The sequence below is a fragment of the Purpureocillium takamizusanense genome, chromosome 14 (assembly GCF_022605165.1).
Source record: "Purpureocillium takamizusanense chromosome 14, complete sequence".
Lineage (NCBI taxonomy): Eukaryota > Fungi > Ascomycota > Sordariomycetes > Hypocreales > Ophiocordycipitaceae > Purpureocillium > Purpureocillium takamizusanense.
Genome location: NC_063081.1, coordinates 186,350 through 213,853, shown reverse-complemented (window position 1 = coordinate 213,853; position 27,504 = coordinate 186,350). Strand labels below are relative to the sequence as shown.

Genomic DNA, 27,504 nt, shown 5'->3' with positions numbered 1-27,504 from the left:
GACGCACACCACAAGTCAGTGACCGACACGTGCCGTTGTTCGCTCCAAGCCTCGGTGCTATATCGATGAGATTGCAAAGGCGTCCTTTTGCCAAATCGTGTCCTCGAGCGTGTAGGAAAACCCAAAACTCCATTTAACCGCCATGGTCTATCAGGTCCTATATAAATACATATACGCGTCTGCAAAGATCTAATCCAGGCCACCCAAAATGCCAACCCTAACGCCGCCGCAAGAATGCTATACATGACACGCGCAATGCCGTTCGTGCCGTTGACGGGCCCCTATGGATAGTCGGAGAAGCCTGCGCTCTCGCCGTCTCGACTCAGCATGTACCCGAACCTCTCGCGCCCTTCCGCTTCCATCAGGACGCCCGGGACATCCGTGTTTCCTTCGATGCGACGAAACACCTCGCTTGCCCGCCCCCATACATCCCTGCCCTCGCGAACGGCGGCCGCGATGCGTGCCTTGTCGCGATACTTGGGCTCGTTCATCCACATGTGGGAGAAGCTCGCCAGCTTGTTCAGGAACTGGTCCATGGTGGCGAAGCAGCTGCTACAGTGCCACCCCGCGTTGCTCAACGTGCCCGACTCGCGTATCCGCTGTAGCCGGCTGTCCCCGTCGGCGCTCCGGAGCTTGGTCGGCGGGATCGTGTCCCTCTCGCCCTGATAAAAGGTAGCCTGCGGGTGGGGCCACTCGTCGCCCACGTGGAGGAACTGGAACGAGTAGTAGTAAAACTTGGAGGCGAGCGTCAGGCGCCGTGGAAAGGTGCAGGTCCGCAGCAGCAGCAGCGTCGCCGTACGAACAATCTCGTCCACGTCGGCGACGATGAGCACATCCCCTTGTACGGGGGCCTGTCTCCCTTGCAGCTTCGGCAAGACTTGCTTGAACGTGGCGTCGCGCTGGAGATCCTCGTAGTCCCATGTGAGCTTGGGAGCGAACCCAGCCGGGAACTCCAGGAGGTGGTATATCATCTTGTCGTGCCACTGCGAGAATCGGGCCCAATTGTCTCGAATCGTGAGGTTTTTCGACGTCCCCTGGAAGGTGACGGGCGACTCGACGATAATGAAGTAGTCGACGTGTTCGTACATTGTTCCGAGGCGGATTTCGAGAAAGTCGAGCTCCGAGTTGGCCATGAAGAGGTCGTAAATTTTGCGTTCCCCCGAGTCGGACTCGGGCGAAAAGACGGAGTAACCATGGGCGGCGCAGAACTCGGCGGCTGCTTCGGAAGCGTAATATTCCTTGTGGCGGCTGGTCGACGGGGAAGACGAAGTGAAGTTGAGGCGCGGCAACCGCAGACCGAGGTCGGTTGGTGAGATGCGGTGCACCGCTGAGGCGCTTCGAAGGGGCAGTCGCGAGATGAAAATTAAAAGGGCAAAGCCCACGAGTGCGGCGGCGCCAAGGTTGAAGACCGGCCGCGCTGCCATGACGCTGGAAGAGGATCCCTTGGCGATTCAAGGCGTCGACCGACGCATGGCGGCGGGAATGGATGTTGAAGACGAGATCGGTCGCCAGCTTCGCGAAGGAGCCGCGTTCACCGTAGAGTCTAGACATCTCCTGGACCAGGGCCGCTGGTTAAGCCAAGCCCAAGCGCGCGGACCCAGCGCCACGTAGCTGACAAGCAAAGAGGTACGGGCGGAGGCATTGACATTGGAATCATGCCATGCACCGCCGCAGGCTAGGCCGGGGTCGCTTCCATCCTCGCTCCCACCAATGATTGCCGACTCCATCAACGTATTTAGCGCTTTAGGCTGCTGCTGGCGGCAACTCTCTTCTGTGCGGGCGAGGCTTGGCGGTAGTAGTAGTAGGAGAAGACGTGGTGAGACATTCTTCAATGATGCCAACGTTGTTCCGCAAAGGGATGTGGTGACGGTTGCAGACGACGACGACTTCCATTGCGGGACATGGAGTGCCACAACCGGAAATCTGGGGTCGCGCGAGCCGATCCGATCTTGGAACACGTCGCATTGGGGAACCAGGGCAGATGATCGCAATGTTGCCCGCCGGCGTCGCGGTTGGTTGCTGCCGCGGGGTCTTGCGCACGTGTCCGTGCTTTGGTCGGGCCTGTCTGCCTTCCCTTCTGGCATGCAAGGAATGCAAGCAAGCCGGCCGGCCCGTTGGCCGAGGCTCGTTGGATTGTTCACAGTGAGAGCAAACTGCGCGGCAGTCCCGCCGCACCACCCAAAGAGCAAACAGACCCAGGCACGCCGCCGACGCCCCGATCACGTCGGTGACACGGTCGGGCGAAACCCGTGCCGACGCCGGCAAGACTTTGAGTTGCGGTCGGTACGTCTATGCCGAGAAACAGCGTCTGTCTGTGCGTTGACCCGGCCCGGTGCCCTCCCTGCCTGGTCAAACGCATCGTGCCGTGGATCCACGCCCTTCCGATGGCGACGGCGCATCACAGACAAGGCGTTGGTGGGGTCCCTCCCTGCTGGGTGCGCACTCGGCAGCGTGACATTCTGCCTGTTTCGACGGCCCGGCTTTCAACTTTTGTCCGGTGCGGCGGCAGTTGCTCTAGACAGCGCTGTTCTGTTCATCCAACCTGACATGGCCACCACAGCAGCCACGTTAGCCTTGAGGTCCCGGTGTCTGTGGAAGCTGTCGCCGTTGCACATTCCGCTTCGAATCGCCCCCTCTCGGTCCCTTCACAGTTCGTCAGCAGCCATGGACGGCAGTATTCGCACATCGCAACCCCCACAAGGCGTGCACAACGCTTGGATTGGGGCCAAAGGCCCTGGGTCTTTGGACTTGAGGAGTAAGGCATTCCTCCCGCAGCCTACGCGTCTTGTGTGAAAGCGCAGCATTGACTCATCCCAGGCGATGTCATGACCACTCCTACCCCGTCAATGCTGGCCGCCGTTCAGTCCTGCACACTCTTGGACGATGTCTTCAGAGAGGACCCGACGACCATCGACCTTGAGGCCCATGTCGCCGCTCTTGCTGGCAAAGAAGCAGGCCTGTTCGTACTGTCAGGAACCATGGGCAATCAACTTGCGCTGAGGAGCCTCCTCGTTCAACCACCTTACGGCGTCTTGTGCGACCACCGGTCACACATCGTCAAGTATGAGGCTGGCGGGTCAGTTGCCCACCGCCTCTCCTGGAAACTGCCGATGCACGACCCAAACTGACGCGAATCTCAGGGTCTCGTCCTTGACGGGTGCTACAGTCAAGCCCATTGTGCCCGACAACGGCATCCATCTGACCCTCGAGGACGTCATGGCCAATGTAGTGCTCAGTGATGATGTCCATGCCTGCCCCACCAGGGTCATCAGCCTTGAGAACACTCTCAACGGTATGATTATGCCTCTGGTCGAAGTCGAGCGCATTGCCAAGTTTGCCCGGCAGCATGGCATCAAGTTGCACTGCGACGGTGCCAGGCTGTGGGAAGCCGTTGTGGCCGGCGCCGGCACGCTGCCCGACTTTTGCTCCCACTTTGACACGGTTAGCCTTTGTTTCTCCAAGGGCCTCGGCGCCCCGGTCGGCAGCATGCTTGTTGGTACCGAGGAGACTTTGAAGCATGCTCGATGGGTACGCAAGTCCATCGGCGGTGGCCTTCGGCAGCCTGGTGTCGTCACAGCGGCCGCGAGGGTAGCCGTCGACGAGACATTTGGCCGAGCTCCCGATGGCAGTGACGGCTTACTCAGGGAATCTCACGCAATGGCTAAGAAGGTCGAGCACCTCTGGCAAGAGATGGGTGGAACCCTCGTCCATCCGGCGCACACGAACATGTGTTGGCTCGATCTGGAGGCCGCAGGCTGCAGTGAGGACCGTTTCGTGCTGCTCAGCGAGGAGGCCGGCCTCAAAGTCATGGGGGGCCGCCTCGTGACTCACTATCAGGTTGCGCAAAATTGTGATGAGGTACTGAAGCGGCTGAGACAGGTCTTTCAGAAGGCGTTTGCTGAGCAAGAGAAGAGAGTGTCCAAGGTTGGGGAGAGGAGCATGTACAAGTCGTAACGGCTGGCCATCCGATTTAGTTGAAGCGAAAAGTCAACACCTAGGTGCGCATCATCGGTCCATGCGTGTCGGAATATCGGGAGTATATGCTCACAGTCGTGCTTGTCGTCCCATCCGGCCCTTTCGATGCCTTGACGGTGCCTCCTGCTTGTGTCCAGAACATGTCGTGGTAGCCCAACGCATCTATGGGGACTGTGGCGTTGCAATGGTATTCTTCGAGTTGCCCAAGTTCCAGCTACCAATGACGGTTATGAACGTGTGCCATCGTTTCGAAAGCTGCCGGCAGCCGTTGCGTGTCGTACTGGTGTAACGGGCCTTGATGCCGCCGCGCACCTGGCAAGAGAGCTGTCGGTTTTGGTCGCCTGTTTGTGTGTCAAAAACAACGGCTTGCATTTCCGCGCTTGCCTGGCTGTATTGGTCAGGTCTTCGTCGCAGGCGCTCGCCGTGGGCGTCCGGACGAGGCTCTGAAGGGTAAGAAAGTGTGAGGTGATGCCACCATCAGCTGAGGAAATCGAACGGCCGTTGAGGGGCACTGGAGCCAGCTTCTGTCATAGTCCACGAGTATGACCATCAGGAGGCAGGAGCGAATTCTTAGATGCCAGTCGCTCCTTCCCAACTCGCTGCATCATCGACGGATGGACGTCTCTCTTTCCTTTCCAGACCGCTCGCTCGCTTTTCTAGCTCCTCTTTCTTGTTTCTTCCAGAGCCGCCCGCCCTTCTTTTGAGTCTTCTACCACCCACCAGCAAAGCAGCATCCCATCAGTCAATCGCTTTCCTCTCCAACGGCTGCCTCTCTCGCCCGTAGTGCCCCGAATCTGTCTCTTCCGGTTGCACTCTTGGACAAGGCTCTCCCCCAAGACCTTGGTACTTCTGGATCGTGCTCAATTCATTGCCACTGTCATTTACACTAATTTCGTTGTTGAGATCACGGTCAGCGTCTGGGCCGTCCTTTCGTGTCCGTCCGTGGTCGTACAAGAAACGCAGCCGTTGCTTCCAGCCCCATCTCGCAGACCGTTTCAGAGACACACGATGCTGCGAGCAGCGACACACCCCGTTCTCCTTGTCACCATCCTCGCCATCGCAATCCCTTTGGCTTGCTGTCAGGGATATGACTTCGGTGTCGATGTCTCTCGTCTCACTCGGCGGCAGACCGCCAGCCCGATCCTGGTCGGCAAACTGCCGCTGGCCACCAACGGTACCATTCCGGTTCGGCAGGAGATTCGACAGATGAGGGCAGACAAACACAAATGGGACCTCTTCATTCTTTCCATGAGCATGTTTCAAACTGCTGATCAACAAGACCCTTTGTCCTATTACCAAGTCACTGGTTTGCGTAACTCGATGACCAAGCCCTCTGAACGTGCGACTGACAATCCACTGGCAGGCATACACGGCGTCCCATTCGTTTCATGGAACGGTGTCGAGGCCTCTTCTGGGGCCAGTCAATCCGGATACTGCCCTCATAACTCGGTTCTCTTTCCCACATGGCACCGACCATATCTAGCACTCTACGAGGTACGTAGCATCCGCATCTTGGGACACCGACCGCAGTGCTGGCATCTCTGACGTCCGTTCCAGCAACAATTGTATACAATGGCCAACGCCATCGCGGCATTGTTTACGAATGCCACCGAAAGACGGCTGTACCAAATTGCGGCCTCAGATTTTCGTGCTCCTTACTGGGATTGGTCCCAAAGCCCGCCTCCTGGAGAGACACATCTCCCAGACGTATTTTGGAGTCCCATCATCGCTCAAAGCGGTCCTAATGGCATTCAAAACATCAAGAATCCGTTATTTTCCTACCATTTCCATCCTCTTGACGAAGACGCGCTCATTTGGAATCCGGTACCGCTTCCACCTTTCGTTGTTCTCGCGGCGGCTGACAATGGAACAGCTCAAGCAGTGGAACGAGACGAAAAGAGGGCCCGAACTGGCAGTCAGTATCACATCGCCGCCTTCCAACAACTCCAAAGTCAACGACGCGCTATTATCCAAGCTACCCGAAATCCAGCAGCGTCTCTATGTCTTGTTCTCGAGTTACCATGACTATAATGCATTCAGCAACAAGGCCTGGGCCCCATCACAAGGTCTATCAATGATGGACTCTATCGAGTCCATACATGACATGATTCACATATACGGCGGATCCAAGGGCCACATGACATATGTCCCGCTGTCCGCCTTTGATCCTTTGTTTTTCTTTCACCATATTATGACGGATCGTCTCATAGCCATATGGCAGATGCTTAACCCGTCCGCGTGGATCACACCGATGCCAGCGGGCGAGACCACATTCACTGCAATCAAGGGAACGATCCAAACATCCAAGACACCCCTAACCCCATTCTACTTCGCCTCAGATGGCACGTTCTGGGACTCCGACATGTCGAGGATCACAGAGGTATTCGGCTATACGTATGCAGATACTGACCCCTCTCGCGGATCTGAGGATGCCATCCGCCACTCACTAATCGACAAGATCAACAAGTGGTACGGCTCGTCCAGCCCCCTCGGTCAAATGGCAATCGCTCAGCACGGAGGTGGTCAGCCGAGGCCTTTAGGACATGCCGCCAAAGCGGGCGTCCAAAGCGGTGCTTTCAGACCAAACATCCAGTTGAGCGCTCAAAACCCCTCGAGCGCACGCCTGATCAAGAACGGCGGGTATACAGAATGGACCGCCAATGTTCGCGTCAACACAGAGGCTGTTGATGGATCATACTCGGTCTATTTTTTCTTGGGGCAGCCGCCACCAAATGCGCTCGATTGGGAATCGGCTCAGAACTTGGCAGGCTCCGTGGGCATGTTTTCGATGAAGCACACCAACGGGTCACAGTCCAAGATTTCGGGGGCATTGCCGTTGACCTCGGCTGTGATGAAGATGGTCGCAGCGGGGTACATTGCAGATTTGTCACCAACTGCAGTGGTACCGTTCCTCAGCGAGACGTTAGAGTTTCGCATCCTGGGGAGCAACGAGCGGGAGATTGAGGCAGAGACGGTAGAGGGGCTTCATGTTGTTATCAGCAGCGCAGATGTCAAAATCCCTCGGGCAAAGGAGCTTCCCACATGGGGTCGTTCAAAGACGAGGTTGGAGATGTGGGTGTGAGGGTCAGAGGTCCGGCGGGCTCGGGGATTCGAGACAGCACGAGCGGCTGGCATGTTGGCCGTTATTTTAAAGCATTGTGTCTTGCAAGAGGTCGAGTAAAGTAATAGTAGAGCATCGCTCGACGAGTTGCAGCAGCACATGGCCGCCTGCAAAGAGTTGTCGTGGCTTTGATGATGGGTCGTCGCCTCGAACGATTTGTGTGAGTTGCGTAATCTCACGTCGAGGAAGGCTGATGACTGCGCCTTCCTCCAAATGCTTATGTAGGCTTATACAGAGGTGTGTTCTAGCTCATAATCCCACGGGATGCTTTATGACGAGGGAAGCTTGTTGGGTCTCGTTGAGACAGACACAGACATGTAAGAGCTGCTCACGAGGGAAGACGACGAAACGCGTCGGGCCGTTGTGCGACAGTCCTCGGGAAGATCTCTCCGTCGCTCCCTCCCCACGTCGTTGTGTCGTTGCACGCTCGGGAGTCGACCGAACGGGCGCGCAGCAGCACGTACGTACGTACAGGACGGGAACAGCGTCGCAAGCCGGACGTACCGACGGGGGGCCCGCGACAGACGTGCGTTTGTTTCCACATCGAATTTCGCTACTCTAACTACGTGCGTATACTGTACGTACCTTGGTACTTTGCGTCGCTCGTTTGTTCGGGCGTTCGTCCCGGCGCCGCCCCTCCTTCCCTTCCCCCTTGGTTCTAGACAGCCATCGTGGGCGGCGGCGGCGACGGCGACGGCGGTGTGCGCGCTGATGTCTTGGAATGGCTACCCACGGACGGACGGGGGCTGGGTGGCAACCCGAGTGAACGGCGCCGTGGTGGGGTGTCGCGGAGCGAAAAGGGCAAAGGCAGGCAGGGGGGCGTGGCGTGTCTTGCTCTGATGCATGGCTCTCTGCCTCGTCGTTTCTGATGGCATCTCTTTTCCCCCGTATTTTATAACAAGTCGGGCCGTTGCAACCAACACGATCACCTGGTCCGCAGGCGGCAGGCACGGATACAAAATGTGCAGCGTGCACAGGGTGTTTTTGTTTTCTTCCCCCCTGTTTCTTGTTTCCCATTTCCCTTCGTATATCCGCTGCTGAGCGAGGAGCGGTGGATTGCCTCCGGCCAGCCTCGGAGCCGCCACCGCACGGCCGGCGATAAGATCAAAAGAGGCCGTTGGCGGCGCAATGCGGAGCGGACATTGGGGCCTCGACAAGGAAAGGCTTCCCGCGCGCGTGGGTGCGGTGCGGTGCGGTGCGGCGCGGCGCGAGTGCGGTGCGGTTCGAGCCAACAGCAAAACGGGCAACCGAAGGAGCAATTAGCAGCAACCGGCATGCAAGCCCGTTGGATCTGAAGCAGACAGGCAACACGCATTCGATCAGGAGGCTCGCCTCGGCCGGTGTTAGTGGGACACGCCGAAAGTCCGGCTTCCGGGCGGGGAGTGCCTAGTTTTCGTGTGTGCTGTCCATGATGTGAGTGCGGGGTGGCGCCGAGCCTGCGGCCTATGGCGGAAACGCACAGAACAAGCGCCTGTCGACAAGTATTGTACGAGATGGGATAGTAGTAGTGCTACTACTGTACAGTATAGCATGTGCGGCCACAGTATATACTTGGTGGCACTGACAAACCGCGTGCGCGATACTAGCGTCCGCACAGCTCGAGCATGGTTGCTTGCGCACATGTAGGTATGTTGCGCAGCCGTGGTTCCCGTGGGCCTTGTCGCATCGGGACCGCTGTAAACTTCAGGGGCGAGATCTCCGACGTGTCCTTGGGAGTGGATTGTCGATCGATCGAGCCATATGTCATGCCCGTCGTCTCCTACCGCCCCGTGTCTTAGTTATGTCGGTCGTTCCTGTACCCCGGATGGAGAGAAACTACTAAAACAGGTAGTACGACTGTACGACACATAATTAGGTCGCGGTGTGATGGACCTAGCGCTAGACACCGGAGGGCCCTGCTTCGCGACTTGGCCTCAGCGGACGAAACGTTGCCGCCCTACAAAGCAGAGCGATTACATTGCTGATGGAGCCGTGGCCGTACCCTGAAAGGACGCCGGGCCGGCGGAGCGAATGACGTTGTTTTCTGCTGCAAGTATGTAGGCTCTGAGTGGCGGACGTTGAGAAGCCAAGATCTCAAGCTGCAATGCACTCACATCAGCGACCCAACGAAGGCAGGCGGCGGGTGCATGGTCTCCCCTGACCCCTGAAGTCGCAGGCGAACACATTCGCATCGGCGACTTGTGTCGCGAGCGCCGAAAGAAAAAAGCAGGTTTTGCAGGACGTTGGGAACTGCTTGACTTTGACCATGGCATCCAAGGAGCACCCATGGTATGAGTGTTGGCACCAGGATGCGTTTGAATGACCCATCAGCCCTGCCAACCTGTGCAACGAGTAATTGCAGACTGACAGTGAGGGACGTGTCGCCCACTTGTTTGAGCCGGGGTGTTGGGCTGCCACGATGGACACCGAGGCGATAGACACCAAACCAAAGATCCTGCCTGCCGGGGTGGGACGTTGTTGTGCAGTCAAGGCCCTTGTCAGCACGGGAAGCCACGAACATGTTGTAGGCTACGTACCCACGACGGACATGCACTTGGTACACCTGACAGCATTGAGACGATGCCAAATTGCCGGTCACGCCAGCGTGCGGCTGAAATGGAGAGGCAGAGCTGAGACACAGAGCCGGGCGGTTTCCGTTGCCTTGGGACTGACTGATACTAATTAACAGCACATAGCAAGCGAGCACCGGTGCGTCAAACAGTGGCATTATCTTGCCGAGAGAAGCGCTTACACGTATACTGTACGTAGTAGTTATGATGTAGCTTCGTTGGCCAGTAGGACATGCCTGCACCTTGGAAGCGCACATGCACACCGATGAGTTTCTAGTACCCCTGAGGGGGGCATATGATGGCATCACAGCCAACGACAATCTTCCTGTCTCGTGCTTGTTGCATCCGTGAGGCGGAAACGAGTTGCTGCAGGGAGGAATCGCGCGGGTCAGACGCATGCCAGGTTGAGAGTCATTGCAGTACGTAGATGCACATGGCAACTCAACCCGTCGAACCGACGTGTCTGATGGGTCCAAGGCAGCTGTGACAAGGCAACCAACTCTTAGTAGGGGTGCACTGCAGTGAGGGTCCGTATCAAGCACTCACATACAGTAGGTATATGACCAGGCCACACGCAAGTCAAGCGCAACGTGGTTGGCGGACACGGCGGCGCATACTTCGTACGTTACGTATGCACGCTTGGTGCATCTGCGCGAAGCTGTGGAGATGACCGTGATGGCCAAACAACAAGCGATTTCTGGCTGATCGGTTGGTTCCAGGATGGCATGGGTCGCCTGATGCCGCAACCCAACCCAGAGAGGGAATATGGCGCAAGCGAAGGCGATCCTCGGACGAGCCCGCAGGGGTAGGTGGCGCTGCTGGGGGTCGAGCAAGGCCTGGTAGTACGTAGGTAGTATTGGGGCGGGTGATCGAGTCAGGATCTGGGGCCTTTTGTCCACTGAGGAGGATGCCCTGAGCTCGTGCTGCTACTACAAGGTAGTTGCACCTAATCGGCGGAAAGAAGACGGAGATGCACGGGGGCCTGTGCCGCAGAGGGACAGTCTGCAAGATGCGTCGTGTAAGTGTTTCGTCTATTTGTACTTCGTACGTACTGTGCTCGAGGGGCGAGCTCGCTGGTTTGTACGTAGGGCGGATTGCTGCAAATGAAGAAGAGAAACGCCACCGAGGCGTCCGCGCTCGCGATGCGTGCGGAGAGAAATGAATGGATCAATCTATCACGGTACTCGATTGACGACGTGGCAGCACGGGGCTGGTGGCAACAAAACTGATGGGACAGGTCACGGTTGGCTGTTAGTCAAGTAAGGTAGTTATCGATGAAGGCCTGCCTGCCGTGAGGCCGAGAGTGGAAGGCTGAAAGGAATCTGTGGGGCGTCACTCCTGCCCATCATCTATCTGGCTCTAGCCCTGTCAATGAAACGAATGGTATACGTACTCCGTACTGTACACTAAGTACTTCGTTCCGCCTGGGCTGGGAGGCGAAGGAAGGTGCTTGAGTTGAGTTGGTCCGGGAAGCTGCCACCCAGGGCACCTGCTGCACTTACTCAAGTGTAGAATGAGGACTACTAAAGGTACTGTATAGTAGGTATAGTACTTCTAGATGCTGGCAGCGCATGTCCCACTGCTCGAATAACTTTTGACGAGTCACTTTCCTCCTCATCGCATTCCATCCATCGCCAATGCCCGCCAGGATGCATGTCGTGTCTGGATGGGGCTGAACGAGAGCTCTTCTCCGCCAGCCTGCCAGAAGCAGCGCCACTGCACGAGGGCTCATGGACCCGGGCACCTGGGCCCCGCGATGCCACACGACGGCCCGGTGGGTGGCGGGCCAGCAGCATGGCAACGTGGGTCGTATGTTGGTCGGCCTGCAGCTCTGCGTTCGCGGATGGCTAATAACATCCAGGCATGGCAGAAGCACAGACGACAGTCCGTCTCCCCCACCGGCTGGGCTGCATGGCCTGCCTGTCTTGCCTGTGTCTGTCTCCCCTGCGCCCGCCCACGCACGTTGTCGAAAGCCACCCGGAGTGTCGATTTCTGTGGCTGTGGCACTCGGACAGTCACCGGGCGGACGAGGTCCAATGCCGTGTGTCCGCCAAACGCCCACAGACCGTCGACGCGTTCGGGGGTCTTTTGGGCCATGAGATTTTGGACTGCGCGCGCCGCCGGCCCTTTGCATGCAGGCCGCCGCATGGCGGCTCCCTCTCCGTGCCGGTCCGGTCCCCTGCAGAGGCGGGCGTGCGCTTTTCGACCCAAGCACCGCACCAGACCTCGACAGGTCTCGACAAGCAAGACCAGACCAGACAAGACCAGAGCACCAGTGGGGGCCGGAGAAAAAGGGAAGCAAAAGACACCGGCGGGCGCCTCATGGCGAGCCGTCGCATAAGCTAGCAGGACCCGTGTGACGCTAGTTGAAGAAGGGAATCACAGCCCGCCGCGCTGGCCTCGGCTTCTTCAGGGCAGCAGCCCAGCCCAGCTCCCGTTGCGGGCGGGATTCATCATCGTCAGCCCCCAGAAGGGACAGGCGTGCCGTTCCAGCCCAGTCCGTCCCCGTTTGCCTCTCCCGTCTTTGGCGGCGACGGAAAGCTTCCAGGTCCCTTTCCCACGGACTGTACCTACCTCACTATGCCGAGGTCGGCAGTACTTTCACTGTAGGTACCCAAGATCCTACCAGACCTTGTAATGAGGGCCTCTACACCTGCCAAGATACTTACTTCATGTCCTGTCTAGGTTCAGGTGCGTCACCTCCGACTTTGGCACCGTCGACGCCATGGATCCTCGTCCCGCGCCCCATCTCGCCCGTCTCTGCCCTCCGCCCGACTCGATTCGAGGCCCCCGAGGCCCCCCCCCCCCCGATCCCTACCTTGACTGAGCAAGTGCATGTCCAAAATAACGCCAAGCAGCTGCGGCGTGCAGTGCACTGCAACAACCGCATCGGGGCCCCGGCATCACGGAGGCGTGACCATGACGGGACCGGCGCTATCATGACTTGGCATTGCTTCATCGACTGCCTGCTGGCGATGCAGCACCTTTCGACCAACTCATGCACATGCTCTTGACATGTTCTTGCAAGACCGACGCTGATCCATCCACACCCCCCCCTTCTAGGCGGCCCCCCTACCCCCTTTCACCAGCAGTCTCTGTCCTCTCCATCCATCCATCCGTCCATCCGTCCATCCACCCACCATCCTTTCATCCACCCATCCATCCACCAATCCCTCCCATCCCACCCCACCGACTCCATCCTCACTAGCATGCCATGCCATGCCATGCTGGAACCCCATGAGTCCCCTGCCGCCGCGTCTGAACCCCCCCATACGGCACTCCGACGGCCGTGAGTCCAGTGCAGGTCCAGGCACAGAGAGGGACCTCTTGGGTTCCAAACACGCACGACTCCAGCGCCGTACAGTCCCTGATTTGGGCCATCTTGGCGGGCCTTGTCGCCATCCACCCATGCCGCTTGCTTCGTCGTCAGCTCCTCACGTCTTGCTGCTGCGGCGGCGGACCCGCGGAACAACCACCATCCACCTAGCCCACCTTGGTTGTCCGCCTGCCTCTTCGCGAGAGCTCGGACAATGGGCTAGGCTGCTCCGCCTTGGCCCCAATAGATAGGCCTCGAGGGAGGAGCCCGCCGAGGATCCGCGCGATCTCTCTTGTTGCGCTGCTCCAGCACCAGTCGTCCTCGCCGTCGCCATTACCGTCGCCGTCTTGTTGCGCCCGATCGTCCCGGCACCATTACACTCACTCACTCACTTACTCACTCACTTATCTACCCTTGTGCCTTTGCGATGCTTTGACACTTGGCAGAGCATTCAAATAGGCCCCCCTTCGCCGCCTCCGATCCGCCCCCATCATCCATCCATCTTCCGGCTCCTTGCACTTATCACTGCTCCGTACCAAGAAGTCTGGAAGCCTGCTTCACACCAACAAGCCCCTGTCCTCATGTCGAGCCTCTGGCCATGAGCTCCATCACAACCACCACGTCAACCACCGTCTCTCGCAGAGACGCGGCCTCGTCGTCGTCCACGGCGCACAACGCGACCTCGTCGTCGGTCTCGTTGCCATCGGACAGGGACATTTGGCCAGCCGCGGCGTCGATGCCTGACCCGGATCCGATCAAAGTCGTACCGCCCCCATGGACGCTCAACGGCGATGTCTATTGCATTTCCTTCTGGACGTCGGGGGCCGCCGCTAGAAAGCTGCCGCAGCACGCCTATTCGCCACTCGAGGCAGGCACCGAATTCGCCAACCCGCCCGGCAGCCATCCCGTGGGGGGCCTCAGTATGATCCAGATTATCCGATACCGAGACTCTCCCGTCGGCCCGTACGACGAGCTGTTGGTCGTCCCGGGCTCCTTCGATTGGCGCCGTGACGGCCCGGACGGCCGCCCGGAGGTGGGGCGCAACCCCCGAATTACTCGCATCTACGTTTCTCAAAAACACACATGTTACAACGGCCGCGTCAGTAAGTTTGTTGCCATGCTCGCTCTACCTCATGCAGTTGTACCCTCGTATCCCGCGGTTGCTGCTGCCCGCATACTGTCTGTCCGCATCCGTCGCGCACCCGATGTGATGTCGGGGGCCGACGACATCGAAGTGTGCTTGGGATGGCCTCGCTCCTCACACAGCCGGATGATAACACGTCGCCGTCTTAGACTGGAATTGTCCCAAGCATCTGGCCAAGTTCGATTGGGATTACGGCCCCAATGACTCGGTGTCAGTCAAAGTCTATCCTCACGACACCACCGACGACATCACCGAATCGAAGCCCAGCACGGTCCCTTTCTTCCAGGCCACCTTCAAGCCTGTATCCTACGTGCCTTCGTTCCCTTTCGCCACGCGGTGGGCCAATTACCTTGGCTTCGAGACCACGCTTGCCATGCCTCCGGTGCCGCAGGGCCAAGGCAGCCACGGCGAGCTTCCGAGCACAGACATATGGTGCAAGGTCATCCCACTGCAGTACAGCCGAACGACGCGCGCTGGCTGGTTCGACATGTCTATGCGCGACGACAAGGGCGAGCTTATCGGCGAGTACGAGAACTTTTGGCCAGGCATGGGCCGCTGGCAGCTCGGTGTCAAGATGGAGAATGCCGACCTGAGTTTCGACCATGCCACCGAGACTTGGAAGCCGCACAAATCCAGAGCGCACCTCTAGGCTCCAGAGCCCGGTCGGCATTTGCATGAACCCACGCTGTGGCAGCCAACTCACTCGTAATTTTGCATAGGGCGGATTTAGCGTTGAAATTTGGGCGCGATTTGTGGCATCATCTTGTACGATGAGAGGGCGTTTGTGGTGTGCATGCTTATTTTGCTCAACGATATCACGACGGAACTACGCGACGATATGTACTTTTTCCCAGCATGGAACGCACGGCGATGGGTTGCGCTTCAGACGCTCGACTCCGGCTATCGTTGTTCACTGCGCATAGGTCGCATATATTGCGATCAAAACAGGACGGCTCGGCTTTGGCCAGAGCCTACAGGCAGCGGCAGTCTCTTACGCAGGCGCAGGCGTGTCTCTGCCTACTCCAACAGCAGGAGGTGGAGAGGGTTCAAGCCATCTACCTACGTCCTTCGTACCTGCCGCATTGAAAACACGGCAGTGGAGGCGACAGAACAGTGTGAAACGACGATCAAGGAGGACGAGGAAGCGGTGGGCGTGCCCTGCGCGAGCACTATAGATATAGTATGTATAACATATACATCACAACTTACATGAAAGATCTAGTATATGCCTCCGACGCCGACGCACCTCTTGTACTGGCCGATACCAAAAACCTCTTGTGGTGACGTGACGCATGATGGGTTGTTGGGCTTTATTATGCCTGCTGCGTCGGCCTCTCAATTCATTCAGCCCCGTCCTGTCTGTTGTCATTGCCCCTCCCACCGCCAGCTCCCCGAGTCCTGGGGCGGGGGGGGCAGTCCGGACCCGGGACGTCCGCTCCGCTCCGGTCCAGTCCGCCGCCGCAACCGCTCCGAGCAGACCGTCGCTCCGGGAGGGAGGGAGAGGGAGGGGTTGGACCAACGACAAGGCAAGCGCATAAGGTCCCCGGACTCGGACCCGGACCCGGGGTCCGGGTCCGGGTCCGGGAGAGGGGCGGCCGAGCGCTGCTCAGGCGGTCAGGCGCGCGGGGCCAACAGCTTCTGCCTCGTGCCGACCACCCATCCGCGCCGTCCGTTTTTGTTGCTTTACACGGCGGGGGGGGGGGGACAGCAGGTCGCACGCACGCAGGCAAAACTCCCATCACGGCCACCCACCAATCACCCACCCCACGGATATGCACACGCACATGCTTCCTGTTGGGAATAGAATATTATATTATTGCGTGGCGTTGTATGGCGTACGCGGCATAGGTACTTAGTGTGTGTGTGTGTGTGTGTGCAGTCTTGTGTCGTATACTGTGTAGGTCCGCGAGGTGAGAAAGGAGGGACGTTGAAAGAAGGGAAGTGGATTCTATTTACGTCGGACATGGGGTTTCGTTTCATGCATGCATGCACCGTCACGTTCCGGGTCGCTCGCAGGCTCCTCCTTGCTAGCCTTGGAAATATTCCTTGTTCTTGTTTCCGCTTGGGCCCTTTTTTTTGTCTCTTCTCTTCACAATGGGGCTCCGTGGAGAAAGTGTCCATCTATATAACCAGTAGCCCTCCAGCGCCACACCTTGGCCCATGCCCGCCAACCGACCGACCGACCGACCGCCCGCCCGTCCGCCCAAATGCGATAATGCGCCTTCTAATCTCAGACCACCCGCCGTGCGACCTTGTTGTGGAGGAGGGGGAGGAGAGGAGGGGGGCCGTGATCCTCCAACTCATGCCGCCAAAGGCCACGCCCATGCCTTCCAGTTTCCACGGCCTCTTGGTATAGATCCCCTCTGTGGATCCACGTGAGGGGAAAAGACTCAAACAAGAAAGGCCGACGACGTTCGCCCTCGTAGACGCTCAGAGCCTCGACACTGATGCACGTCCAATGGATGCCCAAGGTCTTGTCCAACCAATGCGCCGTAACGAACCAAATTGCCGCCTGTCCAACTCATTGAAGAGGTCAACTCTAGGCCAGTGCGACCTGGGTCCGCTGGTGGCAGCCTCGGTCCTCCGAGTCAGTGCTTGTTGTCCCCGACAGCTCAACTTCTGCTTGTCTTCACATGCTTCCCAATGTGCAGCCCCAGGACTGGCACTGGTCAAGTGACAGGAGGCGGCACCTTGACGGAGCGCAAACCCTACCAGCGAACTGTATGGTGTCGTCTCGGTCGTGGAATGCTCCGCCTCCGCCTGACGAGGGGTAAATGAGTTTCAACAGTACTCAGACATGCTTCTCTTAGTCTATAACGTTCTTTGTGTGCCCTCAGAGAACGCTCAGAGCTCATTCCGCAGTCAAACGACATGGCTCCGGATCCCTAGGACGCCGGTTCAGGTGCCGTTTTGTGCGCAACCACCTCACGGGCATAGAATTCGACAAGCATCGTCGCGTATGCTTCGAGGTCTTCAACGGGCACAGCGAGACGAAAGTCGTTCAAAACAAGAAACTGAATCTCGAGATGGTTGAGTTCGGCAAGAGGCAGGCCACCGACCTGATGGGGGGGTTAGCATGAAGTCGAGCACAGCTTGACCGAGTCGGGGGAGTAGCCGTTGCTCACCTTGGCGTATCTAGAATTGGTATAGAAGACGTCTGAGAAGAACTTGCTGGCGCAGGTGACGCCGGCGATGATTAGTCGGTGAATGTTGAAGCTATCAACGACGAAATACGTAGCAGGTCCAATGGCGGGGGCTTGCTCGTCAGGCACCGTGATGATCCGGCTGGCCTCTCTGCGAGCAGAGCTAGTGGGGGAGTCGACCATGTCGTCGTCGTCGTCATCGTCAGCGAGGTCCGAGTCGCTCTCGTCCGAACCGCGGGCGGCGGGCGGGTCGTCGCGCATCGCGGTGTCATGCTGAGTGGTGGGCTGGTGGGATGACGCAGGGCGGGACATGGGCTGTCGCCGCGCCTCTTCCGTCTTCATGACCATGTCATTGACGCGTTCCGTCATGCGGTCAAAGTAGACGAGCAGGCTGAGGAAAACCTCGTATGTAGTCGGGCAGTACTTGTGAATGCGAGACAGGTAGCTCAGGATGGTAATGGCAGGCACATTCTTGCCGTGGAAGGCGAGTACCGAATGGCTCAAGGGGCTCATCTGGGAGCCGCCCGCGTTGTCGCTGTTTTGGTTGGCCTGCTGCTGGTGGGCAACGTTGCGCTGCATGGCATCGTGTTGCAGGTCGTTGGTGGAAGTGATTTTTGTTAATAGAGCGGCGACCATCTCGATGATGTCGCTGATGGGCATGCCGCTGATCTCGTACCTGATGGGGGCATCGCCCGCCGCGCTGGCCCCGGTGCCCCCCAACACGTTGGCGCCCGCGAGGGTCTGTATGTGGGCGAGATCGCGGACGTGGACGACGGTCTGCTGTGGAGCTGCTGCGGCAGTCGATACCAGATACGGGGCGGGTGTGTAGGGGGCCTGGAGGCCGTCGTCGGGTGGCGACGGTTGCTGCCGTTGCGCGGGAGCACTCATGTCGGCTGTATCAGGGGGCAAAGCCGAGCGAGGATCGGAGACGCGGTCTCCGAGCTGTGATGCCATAGATGCCGTCTTTGCATCGTCAGCTTCGGCAGGACCGGCGGCGACAGCGGGCGACGATGAGGGAGGCGGGGAAGGGATGCGCGAGTCGCCCGTAGTGGACGGCCCGTAGCCCCTCTTGCGAGCGGCGGTGGTGGTGGCGGCCACGTCGTCGGTTGTGATGCGAGTCGTTTCGCTGTGAAGGCTATCGGCGACGACAGAGGCGGGAGAGGGAGCCGCGGATGGCTCGCGCTGCCGGTGGCGACCAGGCACCGTCCTTGCCGACGACTGAGTACAATGGGCGGGACGGCGCGGAGAGGGCGACGTCGTCGAGGCCGTCGCGTGTGCCGGACGATGCGAGGAGCGCGAGCGCGAGGACGGGCGCGGGGAGACGGAGGGAGACGAAGGGCGGCGGTGTTGATGTTGAGCTTGCTGGTGTAAAGTCGACGAGGGGGTGACGATCATATCATGGAAGCGGGACAGATCGGAGACGAGTTCGCCGACTACAGCTGCCATGGCATCGTAGCTGCGGCCACGGGTGAGGGGGCGGTGGGGAGCTGCGGGCGTGCGTCTGCGCTGCGTCGTCGGTCGAGGACGCGAGGCGGCGGCGGGTGCGGCGGCAGAGGAGGAGGAGGAGGAGGATGAGGACGGAGCCTGACGGGTGGCGAGATAAGACTATGACGACAATGGAGACGACGATGTAGCTTGGTGCTTGTCTAGCCTCAGCAAAGGTCGCGCAGGAAATAAAGATTAGCGTACGAAAGCGAATGCGCGGGCAACAAGCATCAAAGGCGTAATTGGAAAAAAAGTCAGGACAAGACGCGCAGAGTAGACGCTGGCGCCTCGAAAGAAGATGGACAAAGGTGTGGGTGCCGGGCGCGAAAGGAGAAAACAATGAGGGAGGGTGGCGGTGGTGTTGTGTTGTGTTGTGTTGTTGCCAGGATGATGAAAAAGGGAGAGATCCATGGGAAAGGTGGTGGCAGCGGCGGGCGGGCGGCGGCAGCGGGGCCCAGAGGCCTCAGCGCAGCACAGGATGGACGGTGAGGGGCGGCGCTCAGTTCCGGGCAGGTTCTGCCCGTCCGTCCATGCTTCAGGCCAGGCTCAGGCTGTGCTGGGCAGAAATGGGGGGCCCTGCTGGCGGACTCGGTGCGGGAGCCACCTTCAATTCCCAGCCCGGTACCTGAGGTACTATGGAAGCCACTGTAGGCGCCCAAGGAAGGGTGCCCCGGCCCTCCGCGTGCTATCAACTTAGCAATGAACCTCGGGCCGCTGGGCTCAACCTGGAACCTCCACTGGAAGCCGTCCGGGTGAATTCCAGAATGGGCGGCCAGCTCAGGCATCGCAAGGCTCCTAATAACAAGCCCGCGCCATCCATTCCATAGGCGGGCATCCATCCACTCAATCCTTCCAGGAAGGTGCTGAATGCGGCGTCCGACCCTTTCTTTCTCGCGGTCGCGATAGTTACCAGCCCAGTGGGGCGGAGCACCACCGAGAGATAAAGAGGCAGTCTCCTTGGATCTAGGACTCCGAGCAGAGCAGAGCACACGAGGCAAGCCGACTTCCTGCACGACCCTGCGCTTTCGATGCTTCAGTTTGGATCGCCCGTCGGGGGAAAGGGGGTGCCTTCGCTTGTCGGCCCGTCCGAGGCGTGGCCCGCCAGCAGCACGATGGCCCCTCGTCCCGTTTGGCACGGCAGCATCATCTGTTGATGCCAGTGCACACACCCGAACGAGCCTCGTCAGGGACGACCGCCGCCCGCACGACAAATTCCCGGAGGCGCCGAGCGACCGCGTGCGCCGGGGGGCGGCGCCACAACCCAAAACCTTGGGGCCATGTCTTGTTGCCGGATGGGCGGAGGGGGGGGGGGGGGGCAGACGGACGGACGGACGGACCCTTGATTCCAATCCGTCGCTTGTCGGTCGCATACGGCCCCGCGCCTCCAACGTCGGTGTCGTCGCTTTTGTCAGCTGTGGTTTTTGATGCACCTGTCCACCTTGGGAGCAAGCAGCAGGAACAGCAGGAACAGCAGCAGCAGCAGCAAGATTTGCTCTCTGTCTGACAAAAGTCTCTCTGACGGGGCAGCTTCAGGACGTGGACGTCCGTTGGAGGTCAGACAGCACAGACAGCGCCACGTAGACGGCGGGCTCGCCGGCCATTGATTGTGTACATGGCATCATCGTTGCAACAGCGCGCCCGTCGTACCCGACCGACCCTAGACGTTTCGTGCGTGCGTGCATGCGTGCTTGTGTGCTTGCGCGCCCGCGTCATGACGGCAGCGGCGGCGGGACATGGACGTCACGCAGGCGAGTCTTTGGGCTGCTGATTTTTTTTCCCCCCTTGCGTGCGTGCAGACCGATGGGGAGAGAGAGAGAGAGCACGTGGCCGGGGTCGTGGCCGCGATGCGCCGCGTGAGGATGCATGTACATACAGAGTGCAGGAGTATGTCCTGTATCTGTGCATGCCGGGGGGGCAGTTATGGGACATGCCGGGTATGGACATGCATGAAAGGACCGTTTCCGGGGTTCTCTGCCGGGCCCCTCCCTCCTCACTCGAGGACGACATGATACAGAGAATCTTGTTGCACTTGGGATGATGGAGCTTTGCGGGGGGGGGGGCACACCACGACACGGGGCGATGACAACGGGATGCCAGCGAGGGAGTGCATGATATGAGACGCCAAGGGGGAGCCTCACGAAAAAGCTAAGACAGATGATAGGATGCGAGAGATGCGCCACCCACCTGCAAGCTATGTGACGTCCGATTGCGGGGGGTAAGATGTAGTAGTAGTATCTGATGTCGTCGTCGTGTAAAGGTCGCAACGTAGGTAGTTGTTTGTCGTTGTCCGTCGTCTCTTGTGACGCAAGGTGTAAGCGGGTACCTTTGTATATCAAACGCGGCAAGCAAGGTACGTAGTAGAGTACCAAGTAACGTAGTAGGTAGTAGGTAATCCTGAAAGGTGTTTGTTTCCCTGACCCGAAGAGAGACGGTGCAGCAGCGGCGGCGCAAGACAGCAGGCTCGGGATAGGATACAAAACAAGGTGAAAGAGGGCGGCGAGGCGAGGCGAGGCGTGGCGAGGCGAGGCCGCCCGGGCGGGAATCAGGTCGCTCGCGGGTGACGCAGTCGGTGGCGACTTCAGATGATGAAAGATGTCCCCCTCCCCCTGTTGATCGCCCCCGTGTCGTTGGAGCCAGCCGCGCCGCGAGGAGCCGCAACACCACCAACGAAGGGGTCTGTCTGTCTCTCTCTGCCCAACGTAACGTCAAAAACGAGAAGGGTGCCCGCCGGGCGGCAGGGTTCTCCAGACTCGAGCCGGATGGGATGCTGGCAGCAGAAAAGATATAATCAGGAGGCGGATAGATGGATGAACGGACGGTGGTGCCTGCAACAACGACGACGACGACAGGCAGGCGAGGGTGCGGGCGTGGTTCAACAAAAAAGTTGTGCTTGTTCCTCCTCCGCGCGATGGAGTGCCGGCGGATGTTGTCACACACGCGCACACAAGAACAACTGACTGACTGACGAGACAGAGAAGAAAAGAAAAGAAAAGGTCTCGGCGCGTTTTTCCCCCTGCCCTGCTGTCTACTACCTATCTAGGTACCTACAATACTGTACATAATACGAGTACGACGACGTACGGCGGTGTGCGATGGCGGCAAGCAAGGCGGCCGCCCGCCCGCCGGGCCGTCAGCCTCTTTTTCTTGACTGACGTCTAGCGATAGAGAGTACCTACTAATAAGGTAGTGGGGGGCCGGGCAAGGCAGGGGAGGACGGGGATGGACGGATGATGAAGCCGGGTCTCTAGTATAACAGTACTTCGTACGTAGGCGATGCGCCGCAGCCAAGGCTTCCAGCACGTGGGGTGTTGGCGTGCCCGGGCCAGGGCCAGCCCGTTTCGGCGGCGGCGGCGACGGCGGCGACGGGCGTGGGGTGGGGGGGAGCGGAGGAGGAATCAGGATGATGGATGTGAATGAAGTGATGATGGAAGTGTGCGCGACCGCAACGTCTTGACGGAGCCCGGCCCCCAACGCAGCAAGTCCAGGCAGGCACGCGCCGATTTTGGCCCATTACTCTGGTGCTTTGTACCACGTGCTTCGTTAATACCTAAGGTACCAGCTATGTAGGTGAGCTACCTACGGTATCTGATCACACCATTGATACTGCTGTGTAGTCCATCCTGTATAGTATGAAAGGTATCTGTCTCTTTCGAGGGGGTAGTCGGTGATGCAGGGGGGCCTCTCTCCTCCTCTCCAGCCTCAATCAACACTGATGAGTGCTGGCCTGGCTGGTCGATGCCCGTCCGTTGTTCTAGAAGCCGCCAGGACCAGGATGCTGCCCCTCGTCGTCGTCGCCCGCCCGCCAAACCAGCATTCCCTGCCTGCCGCCATCATTTTCTTCCTCCTCACTCCTCCTCTTCTTCTTTTCTTTTCCTTTTCCTTTTTTGGGGGGGGTTCTTCTCCCCTATGATACATACAGTACGATGACCTGGCCCACAACGGAGGGGGAGCCCGCGTGATCTGCCGCGCCCAATCCCCCCCAGCCGCCATGTATATACAGTACCTAGGTAAGGTACGTAGCTCAATGCCTTCGTGCGACGTCACTCGCCCTCACATGCCATCGAGATAAGGCAGGTAGGGAAGGTGAGGTAGGTACCTAGGTAGGTGAGTGGGTAGATATGGTAGGTCAGCGTCGCGATATCGGCCGACTGCGCACTTGAGGAACACAACACACACACACTCACACACACACATCTCGTCGTGCCTCACTCAGTCTGCAGTCAACTCTTGATTGACCTCACGCAGCTGGTCCCCATGGTCGATTGCTTGACCGGGTCCAACACACTTCATACAGATAAACCCCTCCCGCTGCTTGGCATAATATCCGTCAGCCGTGACCAGCCCGGGCCCTACGCCATCTGCATCTCGTGCGTCCGCCACGAGCGTCGCATCCTAGGTAATCTGGCGGTACGGCGGGCACATCTCGCAGGCAAGTCGGTCGTCTCGTCTCGTCTCATTGTCGGAAATCTATTGTACAGACGCAGTCGTATCTAAGCCTCCACGTACCTCCGCCACGCAACAAGCATGGCGCACGTCGACAGCACCCCCTTGGGAAGCATGCCATCTGACATGTCGACAAGCCCGCCCGCCCTACCATCCCACTGCCCGCTCTGCTCTACTCGTGCCGCACCTTGTAGTCCGTGTCCGGCAGGTACAGGTGCCTGTCGGCTCCCTTCTTCGTCAGCACCACCATGCGGATCACGCCGCCTGAGCTGCCATCCCACTTGATCGCCTCTCGCAGCGCGCCCTTGACGAAGTCGACGGCATCCGCCTCCTCCATGCCCTCCTTCCAGTTAGCATCGCAGTAGCCGTAGATGTAGGTCGAACCCGAGCCGCCAATCGCGTACGCCTGCTTGTGCAGCGAGCCGCCAAGCGGGATGGAGTAGACTTGGCCGCCAAACCGCTCATCCCAACCGGCAATGATCAAGCCCGCGCTGTACGCACCGAACCCTGTCAGCAAACGCCCAATAATCGCCAGCCATACTCGCTCCGAGCGTCTGCATTGGGCGGTGGCTCACCTCAGGCGGTCCTTGTTGGAGTAGCAAATCTCCTGGAATATCGACGCCGCCGTCTGCGTCATCGGCGGCTTCCCGCTGTGCATGGCGAACAGGCCCAGCTGGTATTGAACAATGTCCGCCACGGCCTGTGTGTCCGCCGCCGAGCCTGACCGGCAGCACCAGATGGTGTCGTGTACCCTCGTCAACTTGTCCGTCACTCGGTTCGCAATGTAGGCGCCGGTCGTCGTCCGAGAGTCGGCACCTGCAAGAGCCCGGTCAGTCATGGGCCAACGGGGTCGTCGTGGTCAGGGGCGGAAGTATACCCAGAATGACGCCGTCTTTGAATGTCACCGCCATGATTGAGGTTCCCAGGCTAGCGCGGGTCAGTCACCTCCCTGCTTTACGGGCGACTCGTTGGCAGTCGAGCACTCACTTGACCTCGCCCTTCTTCAATCGGTCCATGTCGACGTGGATGCCATCTACCCAGAAGTCAGTCACCAAACGTCGGCCTCGTGCCGGCACAACCCGTTCTGGGATCTGCTTGCTCACCCTCGTTCAACACTCCCTTGTGGCCAAACTCCATGATTGAAAGCGTATGTGTGAGAGTACGATAGATGGGGACCTGGCGTCGCTCCTAGGGGCAGATGGGGGGATGTCGTTGCGGGAATCGAAGGTTGAGGCGGCGCCGCTGGTGGTTGGCCGGAAGGCTGGAGCTCGACGTGAAGCTCAGGCAGCTCTGGGTACGCGCAGCCGCGCCAAGCTCCGATCAGGCTTATCACGTGACCAATCACGTGTAGTCTAGACAGGCTATTGTCGCCTCGACAATACCCTTTGCTCATGCATGAAGTTGTTTGCCACATTAATCAACATGATGCGCTCGATTGTCAGACTCCTGGAGGGTCCCAACGGCTCTCAGCTGCGTGGCGCTCGCAAACGCCAACGGTGCGCACCATCGACATCATGAGATAGCTTGCAGAAGCCATGATCTATTCCGACACTGCAGTTTACAAACCAGTACTTGGGATTGATAGTAGATAACGCCATACCCGCTCAATGCTCAATATTTTGTAGCCAATACAAAAGTCACGATGTCTTGTCAACGTCTCCTGGAGTAGCGGACGCATCATCGTCTCGCTTTCCCTCCTCCTTCTTCTTGTCCTTCTTGCCCTCGTCGCCGCAGCCGCAGTCGTAAAAGTCACCGATGTTGTTACAGTCGAAGACGGGCTTCTGTAGGCGCTCGTTGACGACGTTGTGCGCGAAGCAAAGCCAGCCGGCCGCTGCGTTGCGACTGCTCGTCTGCGGCGGGTATTTCGCCAGGAGGCTTCGAAAGTGCCTCGCGCAATCGCCGCACGGGTACAGCCGTCCGAAGAGGTGGATGAAGGTCTCGAGCGTCTTGCGGTCGTCGGGCGTCGGCTTCTCGGGGAAGCGGGCGACCATGGTGTGCAGAAACCTCCAGGTCGCGCGGCCGAGCTCGGCTCTAGGCGGAAGGTTTTACGGTCAGCCACTGCCGGTTTTGACGGGGAGATAAGTGAAGATCACGAGGGGGCGGCGGCGGCATGGGTGTGGATTCGGGGGCACGGCACTCACTTCAGCGTCGCGTTCTCCATCTTGGGGGCTATTGAGTCGCCCTCGAAGAGATCGCCGGCGCTCTCCAGGTCGACCGCGAAGGGCGACGACGACGCACTGCCGTGCTGCGTGTCGGGCGGCCTGCTCAGCGGCTTCTCCGGGGCAGACCGCGCGGCGCCGGGGGACACATCGGCGACGTTGCGACCGCTGGTGGAGCCGGCGGTCATGAAGAAGGTGATGCTGAAGAAGACGACGAGCCCCAGGATGAGCGACGCGGTGAGATGCTGCCGGCGCGCCATGGCGAACTGCGGTTCGAAGAGGCGGCGCTCCTTGCTCCTCCCGTACTGTATGTACGACGTTGGGGCGGATGGGATTGCGAATGTCGGGAGAAGCGCGAGATGACAGACAAAGCAAGCAGACACACGGACGGGCGGTTTGCGTCTCAGTCAGGCCACCAGCGCGCTAGTAGGTGGCCCCCCCCCCCCCCCTCAATGACAGAGCGGCCCCCTTCCACACGCGCAGGGATCTCCGGGCGGCCGTCCGGCCCGCCCAACGGGCGCCTGTGGAGAGCCGCTGGAGCCTCCGAGCCCGCTGACATCGGCCGCCGTGTTTTCGGAGGCGCCGGAAGGCGGGCGTCATACTTTTTGGCCAACGCAAGCCGTGAAGCCTGATGAGGGTCGTTCTGTTGGCAGGCTCACAAGCCCATGCCTTTTGCTTTGCTGCTCATACACTTCCCGGCCCTGTCTGCCGCTTGAGCATGGAATCTGCTCAGTTGAACCTGAGACTGACGACGCTTCTTCGTTGACGTGTTTCAAAAATACGCACCTACCCTATAGCTATCAAGGCGTCGAGACTGTAGACAACGGGTCGGTCAAGATTGACGCTGCCACCACCCTGTCCGTTTGACGTCCATATTACACTATTGAGTCGGATTGGTCATGGATTTACTAATGTCGAGTAAAAGTCGAGTATACTGCAATAGTGGAGAATCACTGAACCACCTCATAACACAACATCTACAATCGTGTGTCATCGGAATCATTGAAGATATGATATTGTGGTACTATGAAGCTATCCGAAAAAAACCGCTGCCCAAGCAGTTCCTAATTATCTCGATGCTTTCCCCGTCGTCACACCATTTGGTCATGTCAAAAAGAGTGGCATGCACTTTCGTCACAGGTGCTAGACATCAACAAGCCCACCGTCTACTCGGCCGGGCGTCTCGCGACAACCGTCCAACCTCAGCCATCGACTGCAAGCTCAGGAGTACCCCAAAGATCATGGGCATGTTGGAAGAATGCCCGCAACTGGAAACATCGTTGCAACGAATGGACTGATCTGGCCGACGGGCCCTCTCGCCACCAGAGGATATGCGCCAAGCCTAGCTGAAGAGTCTCATGCATATGTAAGGGGGGAATATGCGCGCGCTCCAGTGGGAGCCGAGATACCACATTGCCGGAACCTTTGCAGTGTGATGTATGCGCATACGGGCCTTGGGGGGAAATTATTGTCATTCAAGATGCTGACACTGTTGCTCGAGATGGCGATGCTCGCGAAAGCTCCGTGTCTGCACCAGGGCTCTGTCATAACACGTATGGTGTCTTAAAACGCCGCAACACATTATTGCTCTCACAACAGTTTAATCCCGAGCGACGGATACAGCTCCGCCGGAAGGCGAGTGCAGAAGTAAGATTAAAGATGGGACGATGTCCGACACATGCATATGCATGTGCCGTCTGCGCAGCAGTCCGCCTCACGGGAGACCCGGAGCGGAAGGCTAGATTCCGGAGAACCTTTTGCGTCTCGGCCGTGTAAAGTGCCCTGAACCCGCGCCCGCCCCCTGCACATCGTAGTAACCTACTTTTCCCGATCTTGTGTGACGGAGGGGCTTGCGGGGAGGACTGCCTCCATAGATGCCCGGGTCGTGGAGCAACAAGCCTGCGCGAGTACATACACGCAGGGCGCATGGGGTGGCGGTGTCGTTCGGCAGCAGGTACGTATAGGTGCGTTGGCAGCAAACGTGCGGAAGACGGCCGAACAGAAACAGGTCAGCAAGGAAGGGAACGCAAAGGCGAGAGGAGAGGGTGGTTGAGAGGATTTCTCGACGTGGTTTGCACGCGCCGCGCGACCAACAACACACGCACCCTGCGCCGCGGCCGACTTGAAGAAGCCAGACCAGAGTCAAGGCGGGCACCACTATCACGACGC

At 59.0% G+C, this 27,504-nt stretch overlaps 9 protein-coding genes across 11 annotated transcripts; 4 read left to right on the top strand and 5 right to left on the bottom strand.

Moving 5' to 3' along the window:
* Nucleotides 1–83: 83 nt before the first annotated feature.
* Nucleotides 84–1,831, bottom strand: JDV02_010764 (Beta-1,4-mannosyl-glycoprotein 4-beta-N-acetylglucosaminyltransferase). Its single transcript, XM_047992525.1, has one exon. The coding sequence runs from the start codon at nt 1,422–1,424 to the stop codon at nt 282–284; it is 1,143 nt and encodes a 380-aa protein (XP_047848539.1). The 5' UTR covers nt 1,425–1,831; the 3' UTR covers nt 84–281.
* A 353-nt stretch (nt 1,832–2,184) lies between these two features.
* On the top strand, nt 2,185–4,026 carry JDV02_010763 (Low-specificity L-threonine aldolase). 3 transcript variants are annotated; one of them, XM_047992523.1, is made up of 4 exons: nt 2,185–2,415; nt 2,561–2,755; nt 2,818–3,076; nt 3,141–4,025. In XM_047992523.1, the coding sequence occupies exons 1-4, from the start codon at nt 2,292–2,294 to the stop codon at nt 3,952–3,954; spliced, it is 1,392 nt and encodes a 463-aa protein (XP_047848537.1). In that variant the 5' UTR covers nt 2,185–2,291; the 3' UTR covers nt 3,955–4,025. The 3 variants fall into 3 exon arrangements, with proteins under 3 accessions (XP_047848537.1, XP_047848536.1, XP_047848538.1); XM_047992522.1 differs by having other exon boundaries at nt 2,185–2,755; nt 3,141–4,026; XM_047992524.1 differs by having other exon boundaries at nt 2,185–2,755; nt 2,818–4,026.
* A 957-nt stretch (nt 4,027–4,983) lies between these two features.
* JDV02_010762 (Tyrosinase) lies at nt 4,984–7,057 on the top strand (the record flags this gene model as incomplete). Its single annotated transcript, XM_047992521.1, has 4 exons — nt 4,984–5,281; nt 5,339–5,469; nt 5,533–5,799; nt 5,849–7,057. The coding sequence occupies 4 exons, from the start codon at nt 4,984–4,986 to the stop codon at nt 7,055–7,057; spliced, it is 1,905 nt and encodes a 634-aa protein (XP_047848535.1).
* Nucleotides 5,993–10,678, bottom strand: JDV02_010761 (uncharacterized protein). Its single transcript, XM_047992520.1, has 4 exons — nt 10,196–10,678; nt 9,620–10,126; nt 9,238–9,569; nt 5,993–9,174 (listed from the first exon to the last, which is right to left on the bottom strand). The coding sequence occupies exons 2-4, from the start codon at nt 9,623–9,625 to the stop codon at nt 9,033–9,035; spliced, it is 480 nt and encodes a 159-aa protein (XP_047848534.1). The 5' UTR covers nt 9,626–10,126; nt 10,196–10,678; the 3' UTR covers nt 5,993–9,032.
* An 830-nt stretch (nt 10,679–11,508) lies between these two features.
* Nucleotides 11,509–12,071, top strand: JDV02_010760 (uncharacterized protein; the record flags this gene model as incomplete). The annotated part of the gene is made up of 1 exon (XM_047992519.1): nt 11,509–12,071. One exon carries the CDS (start codon nt 11,509–11,511, stop codon nt 11,989–11,991), a length of 483 nt encoding a protein of 160 aa, XP_047848533.1. The 3' UTR covers nt 11,992–12,071.
* A 1,488-nt stretch (nt 12,072–13,559) lies between these two features.
* JDV02_010759 (uncharacterized protein) lies at nt 13,560–14,754 on the top strand (the record flags this gene model as incomplete). The annotated part of the gene is made up of 2 exons (XM_047992518.1): nt 13,560–14,064; nt 14,255–14,754. The coding sequence occupies 2 exons, from the start codon at nt 13,560–13,562 to the stop codon at nt 14,752–14,754; spliced, it is 1,005 nt and encodes a 334-aa protein (XP_047848532.1).
* Nucleotides 14,755–16,346: 1,592 nt separating this feature from the next.
* Nucleotides 16,347–21,261, bottom strand: PCL7 (cyclin-like protein interacting with PHO85). Its single transcript, XM_047992517.1, has 3 exons — nt 20,918–21,261; nt 17,231–18,894; nt 16,347–17,164 (listed from the first exon to the last, which is right to left on the bottom strand). The coding sequence occupies exons 2-3, from the start codon at nt 18,692–18,694 to the stop codon at nt 16,991–16,993; spliced, it is 1,638 nt and encodes a 545-aa protein (XP_047848531.1). The 5' UTR covers nt 18,695–18,894; nt 20,918–21,261; the 3' UTR covers nt 16,347–16,990.
* A 1,857-nt stretch (nt 21,262–23,118) lies between these two features.
* PRE3 (Proteasome endopeptidase complex) lies at nt 23,119–24,424 on the bottom strand. The gene is made up of 5 exons (XM_047992516.1): nt 24,280–24,424; nt 24,164–24,209; nt 24,054–24,103; nt 23,752–23,992; nt 23,119–23,667 (listed from the first exon to the last, which is right to left on the bottom strand). The coding sequence occupies exons 1-5, from the start codon at nt 24,311–24,313 to the stop codon at nt 23,349–23,351; spliced, it is 690 nt and encodes a 229-aa protein (XP_047848530.1). The 5' UTR covers nt 24,314–24,424; the 3' UTR covers nt 23,119–23,348.
* Nucleotides 24,425–24,703: 279 nt separating this feature from the next.
* On the bottom strand, nt 24,704–25,697 carry JDV02_010756 (Thiol oxidase). The gene is made up of 2 exons (XM_047992515.1): nt 25,318–25,697; nt 24,704–25,207 (listed from the first exon to the last, which is right to left on the bottom strand). Exons 1-2 carry the CDS (start codon nt 25,593–25,595, stop codon nt 24,814–24,816), a joined length of 672 nt encoding a protein of 223 aa, XP_047848529.1. The 5' UTR covers nt 25,596–25,697; the 3' UTR covers nt 24,704–24,813.
* Between the last annotated feature and the right edge of the window lie 1,807 nt (nt 25,698–27,504).

What these genes read in the sequence shown, in the direction of transcription:
- JDV02_010764 (XM_047992525.1), bottom strand. Translation starts at nt 1,424, where the DNA reads ATGGCAGCGCGGCCGGTCTTCAACCTTGGCGCCGCCGCACTCGTGGGC.
- JDV02_010763 (XM_047992523.1), top strand. Translation starts at nt 2,292, where the DNA reads ATGCCGAGAAACAGCGTCTGTCTGTGCGTTGACCCGGCCCGGTGCCCT. An exon ending in TGGGTCTTTGGACTTGAGGA is followed by an intron (nt 2,756 to 2,817) that starts GTAAGGCATTCC and finishes GACTCATCCCAG; the next exon opens with GCGATGTCATGACCACTCCT. An exon ending in GTCAAGTATGAGGCTGGCGG is followed by an intron (nt 3,077 to 3,140) that starts GTCAGTTGCCCA and finishes CGCGAATCTCAG; the next exon opens with GGTCTCGTCCTTGACGGGTG.
- JDV02_010761 (XM_047992520.1), bottom strand. An exon ending in GTTCGCCTGCGACTTCAGGG is followed by an intron (nt 9,175 to 9,237) that starts GTCAGGGGAGAC and finishes AGTGCATTGCAG; the next exon opens with CTTGAGATCTTGGCTTCTCA.
- PCL7 (XM_047992517.1), bottom strand. Translation starts at nt 18,694, where the DNA reads ATGGCAGCTGTAGTCGGCGAACTCGTCTCCGATCTGTCCCGCTTCCAT. An exon ending in CCAATTCTAGATACGCCAAG is followed by an intron (nt 17,165 to 17,230) that starts GTGAGCAACGGC and finishes CCCCCCCATCAG; the next exon opens with GTCGGTGGCCTGCCTCTTGC.
- PRE3 (XM_047992516.1), bottom strand. Translation starts at nt 24,313, where the DNA reads ATGGAGTTTGGCCACAAGGGAGTGTTGAACGAGG. An exon ending in CAAAGACGGCGTCATTCTGG is followed by an intron (nt 23,993 to 24,053) that starts GTATACTTCCGC and finishes GGGCTCTTGCAG; the next exon opens with GTGCCGACTCTCGGACGACG. An exon ending in TCCAACAAGGACCGCCTGAG is followed by an intron (nt 23,668 to 23,751) that starts GTGAGCCACCGC and finishes CGGTGCGTACAG; the next exon opens with CGCGGGCTTGATCATTGCCG.
- JDV02_010756 (XM_047992515.1), bottom strand. Translation starts at nt 25,595, where the DNA reads ATGGCGCGCCGGCAGCATCTCACCGCGTCGCTCATCCTGGGGCTCGTC. An exon ending in ATGGAGAACGCGACGCTGAA is followed by an intron (nt 25,208 to 25,317) that starts GTGAGTGCCGTG and finishes CCTTCCGCCTAG; the next exon opens with AGCCGAGCTCGGCCGCGCGA.